The 4790-nt window shown below is 49.5% G+C and overlaps 2 protein-coding genes across 2 annotated transcripts; one reads left to right on the forward strand and one right to left on the reverse strand.

Moving 5' to 3' along the window:
* The first annotated feature begins 438 nt into the window (after positions 1-438).
* On the forward strand, positions 439-3275 carry SODALDRAFT_329446 (hypothetical protein). The gene has a single exon (XM_028610942.1). The coding sequence runs from the start codon at positions 629-631 to the stop codon at positions 3176-3178; it is 2550 nt and encodes an 849-aa protein (XP_028462638.1). The 5' UTR covers positions 439-628; the 3' UTR covers positions 3179-3275.
* On the reverse strand, positions 3229-4529 carry SODALDRAFT_329448 (tRNA-intron endonuclease catalytic domain-like protein). Its single transcript, XM_028610943.1, has one exon. It carries the CDS (start codon positions 4270-4272, stop codon positions 3349-3351), a length of 924 nt encoding a protein of 307 aa, XP_028462639.1. The 5' UTR covers positions 4273-4529; the 3' UTR covers positions 3229-3348.
* Between the last annotated feature and the right edge of the window lie 261 nt (positions 4530-4790).

The following is a 4790-nucleotide window of genomic DNA, read 5'->3' on the forward strand; positions in this document are numbered from 1 at the left end:
GTTAATAGTAGTTATTTAAGAGTACTTATATAAACGTGATTACTTTTTATAATAAAATAGGAGTAGCCGTATTAATATCTATCGTTTTAGCATTATAAACCGGGCTTATAACTATCGCACGTTAAAATAGCACTTATATAATTAACTTAGTAGAGTACAAATCTCGTACATATATATTATATTAAGTTATATCTATATAAGTCTCTTATACCTTTAATTTAGGTGGTGAAGACTCTGTTATGGATACTATATTATTTGGATCCTATCCGGTCTTTTTCGGTATCCTCCCTTATTATATCCTGATGCCCGAGGTCCCCGAGATCCGAAGCCCTTAGTTAAGCATGGATCCCCTAGGGACCACGTCGTGGTCCGTGTGCCCATACGACATATATGGTCTGTTCGACATTTAGTGCACCCTCACACATAGTCTGTGCCCATGCGACACTATGCGGCTAGTGGCGGATCTACTTTGCAGGATTGGCACGGAAACGTGTAGGGACAACAACTACAGGTTCCACCATTTCATGATCAGGACCATCGCGTCATTTACGACCTACGGTATCCCCAACGCTGAGCTGTTCCAATTCCCTCCCCGTTCGTTGTGGCAGCAGCCACATCAACGTACGCGATGTCCGCTACCGACGATATGGCGACCTCCGACCGAGAGTCTCCCGTCGCTGCGTCCACTTTCTCTATGGACGGTGCGAAGGGCCTTGGGAGCGTTTTCAGCTACGCGACGAGCAAATGGGCTCTGTGCTGCGTTGCGATGGCTATTCTACTAAATCGGACATATATATTTGCAGCCACTCGACGACGAGTTACCATTTCTTGGCCAATTCGGACTGCCTTGCGCCTGGTACCCATTGTCCTGCTGCTTATCCAGGCTCGGCGTCTATTACAGTCAATCCAGTGCCAAACATCACCCGAATTTGCTGAAATGCGCTGGGGCAATACGACCAAGAATTTCGACGTCATGTTCATTGAGACTGATAGCTTGCTACACACTCTAAGCACGGGTCTTCTCTTTGGATCAACAGACCAAGATTCCTGTGTTGCTATGCGCATGGTGCCCAACCATAACTCAGAGGATCAGATAGAACTCAGAGGTTCTCTGTCCATTCTCTGGCCTTTATTCGGCACCTTCTGCTTGAGTCAGTTCCTTGAGACGTTACTTTGCGCTGTTCAGGGACGCCCAGCCGCCGCCGAGACAGGCATGACCTTATTCGAACACTCACTTGCCTTCGCCGAAGCAGATGCCGCGATAAGCAGTCAACTAAGCTGGACTTCACTTAGCCAAGCGGTGGCCAAACATCCTCCGGCAGATTTGGCGAATACTGTTGCTCTCAGTCGCTCCATGATTCTGAACAAGGTGAACACACCACCAGAAGTCCTATTAGTGGCCTTTTTTTCAGTCATGAGCCACCTCACTAGTCATGCCCTTGGCGTCTTCAACCTGCAAGCCCGATTTCGGCTACTGAGCACCGGCTTCTGGGGCCTCTGCTTTATGTCAAGCATAGCGTGGAGTGCGTATAACTTTACTTTGGACGACCCGACAACCCAGAGTTTGTTGAGGTACCCTACGGTGTGTATCATTGGATTCGTTCCGCATATACTTGTTCTCGGTGGTATTCTCACCTGCTTTGTTATATACTTGGTGGCGCTTCTTTTGTTGGCTTCAGGTCTCGCAACAGGCTGTCCTCATAGGCTTAACTTTCGTCGGTGTGTTGCAGAGGCCCGCGCTAACATGCAAGCAAACGTCTCCCTTTCCGATGTTCGGATACGTATGGAGATGGACTTTTACACTGCTTTACTGCGGACCGGCTTCGCCGCGATTACCATGGCAAGCGAAGCCGTATATTTGAACGAGGACAGAGATGTCAATCTGAAGCGCTCTACCTGGCTAGAGGACCAACGCTTTCGCGAGCTGAATGACTTAAGTATGCAGTGGGCTAGAGCCAGTGCACGCGATCCGCGACTAGACTCCGACGGCACGATTGGGTTGATCCCTATGACGGGCGGTCTTGTCCAAGGGCAAAACGGCTATCGCCGTGAACGAGCTGCGCAGGAACTCCCCAAGTTTGGCACGAGAGATAGGAAGTTGAGGGACGGTGTCGGCGCAGCTGAAAGGAGTGGAAGGTGGCTGATGGCCCTGGACTTCGTCATCAATACCCACAGATTGATGTTGAGGGTTTGGGTTATCGGTGTTCTCACACTTTTTTCGAAGCTGGGCATTCGCGCACCGGGATGGTTACTTCGAATCCCCCCCGGCCCAAGAACAACGAACAACCGGATGAGCAGGCCAACCGAAGATAGGGATGCGGCGCTGAACATTGCTTTGGAATCATCCCAATCTGGAATCATAATTCCCAAAGACGATACAGTTGACGTCGAAGCGGAGTTTAGACGTCGATCGAGGACAGGAACGTCAGCCTCATCTCCATTAGACGAGAGCGACTTGGATGCAAAGCTCTATGGCTGGTGGCTTAGAGGAGGCTGGTGGGGCTTAACAGACACGAGCGGAGAATACCGCCCAAGCAATGCGACTGAACAAGATGACGATGACGCGATGAGCATTGTGTCATCAATCACGGGTGACGAAAACGGAGAGCTTTGGGAATCCGACGTGGACGAAGGTTCAAGGACGCCGACCCAAAGCTCGTTGTATGCTCCCCGAACTCTGGGCAGCTCTTTCGACAACCCTCTGGAACCGGCTGATCTTGCACGGCTCCTAGATCCAAGCAACCCAGAGGAGAAAGAAGAAGCACGTGCGCTTGCTGCACACCTGAGTAGCCCTGGCATTATAACGAGATCACGATACCGCAGCCTACAACATCGCCGGAGGTTGGAGATATTTCGCCCCGCACTGTCCCATTCAGGGAAATTGTCCCCGGAGGAGGAGGGCGAACTTCTCGAGAAACTTCTTTTATCACGACGGGGGGAGGGCTTGAGAAGACTGGGCCACCGTCCGTCTCTTTGGTCTGAGGGGGCGGATGGCCTAGGGCAGGACGGGCCGCAATGCGTGGTTTGCCAGAGTATGCCGAGGACCATTATTTTATGGCCCTGTCGTTGTCTCAGTCTGTGTGACGATTGTCGTGTCTCTCTGGCCATGAACAATTTCGACAAGTGTGTGTGTTGTCGGCGGGAGGTCGTCAGTTTTAGTAGGATTTTCGTCCCATAGCAGTTCGCGATATATTGGAAAATTTCATAAAACGAATGACGAGACAATGTTGGATCGTCAATCTGCAGTCGGACGATGGATTAAGATATCATGACTGGACAAATCTACAAAGGCCATAGCCATGGTGACCGCGATTCGCCATACGAAGTGCACTCCTTACCGAAATAGAGCTACATGCCAGCCCACTCGATAGAGAAAGCTCTCATAGGGCGCGCGCCGTTTCCTGGTGTGGGACATTCCCCACCTATGAGAAACCCTTTTTTAACAGAAGTACCAAGTCGCCCCCCTCCAACGATGTCGAGCATGCAAATCTCCTCATCCCATCCGTATTCACTGGCGAGGAAATGGGCATGATACCTCAGAGGGTCTCCCGGATAGACACTGTAATCTGCCCCAAACCTCAAGCCAGGCGTCATGAAGTACCCTTTAGATAGTAGATAACCGTGAAGTGGACGAGTAGAAACTTCGTCACGTGAAAATGATATTTCGATCTCATCAACCGAGGCGGGTGGTAGGCCGGAACTGGCTGTGGGAGTTACAGCCAAGGGCCTAGCCACTGTAAGACGCCCTGAGGGATTTGGACACCTGGGAGGCTCGACACTCGCCTGAATCTGTGGATTCTCTCCAGATAGTCCATGCTCCCCTTGGTTGGATGATGACGGGTCGAGGTGAGATCGATTGTGTTCGTTTAACTGCCTGGATGTTTTACCACCGTGAAGTGACTTCTGAGCAGTCCTCATCGCTTGATCTTCGGTCAACAGCCGTTTGGCCTGCCATCTGTATTGTTGCAAATGCTCCATGTACTTCAGACGTATGTGCTTATCCCTCGACTGGAGAGTACCCAGGTGATGTGAGGTTTGATCAATAAGTGCAGCCAGGCCAGATTTCAAAAGTTCCGCGACCTCCTCCGGGAAAAGCTCCAGGGGGAGGCTGAGGAAGACATTCTGGGTGGGGTTCTGTGGTGTTGATCCAACAAGCACACCGCAGATGTTACGACTACGGCGCAGAAGGGCCGCGTGGTCGGCGTCGAAAACAAGGTAACGGTCAGCAATTTTGGATATTCTCAGTCGACCGAAGCCTTCGTGGTCGGTCATAGTTATAAATCCCTCTAGGAAAGTTGGCATTGGTTAGCTCGGGAACAGGCGGGGGTTCCAAGAAGAGGGCAAATTGATGTGAGTAATCATTCATCTAACATGTAATCGTCACAGAGGACTCGGTGGATTGACAGATTGATTGATAATATAGAGTCTAATCATTTGGTATCGATGTGGAAAGGAGGGTGAGCGTGGTTACTCGCAGTTACTGACCTAGCCTGAAGGCGCGCTGAGCAACGAACGTTCAGCAAAACTCGATGAAATCTCCAGTTGGTTGCATGTTCAGGATTTCTGTTAAGCTGAGCGAAAAAAAATCTTCTTTTGTAGGGGCATCGCTTGATTAGTAAGACAGATATAGAGAAATACGACAAATATATAAATATTAGTTAGTTAATAGATCTGTTAAGAGATTTGCTGTATTATAGTAGGGCGAAATAGTACATAGATACAGACGATTAGATATAAGAATAAATATATAGTATTAGCCTTGTTAGTATATAAATAAGATATGTAAAAAG

Source organism: Sodiomyces alkalinus (assembly GCF_003711515.1).
Source record: "Sodiomyces alkalinus F11 unplaced genomic scaffold SODALscaffold_13, whole genome shotgun sequence".
NCBI classification, from domain to species: Eukaryota; Fungi; Ascomycota; class Sordariomycetes; order Glomerellales; family Plectosphaerellaceae; genus Sodiomyces; species Sodiomyces alkalinus.

Excerpts from the sequence above, each read along its gene's own strand:
- SODALDRAFT_329446 (XM_028610942.1), top strand. The coding sequence starts at position 629 with ATGTCCGCTACCGACGATATGGCGACCTCCGACCGAGAGTCTCCCGTC.
- SODALDRAFT_329448 (XM_028610943.1), bottom strand. The coding sequence starts at position 4,272 with ATGACCGACCACGAAGGCTTCGGTCGACTGAGAATATCCAAAATTGCT.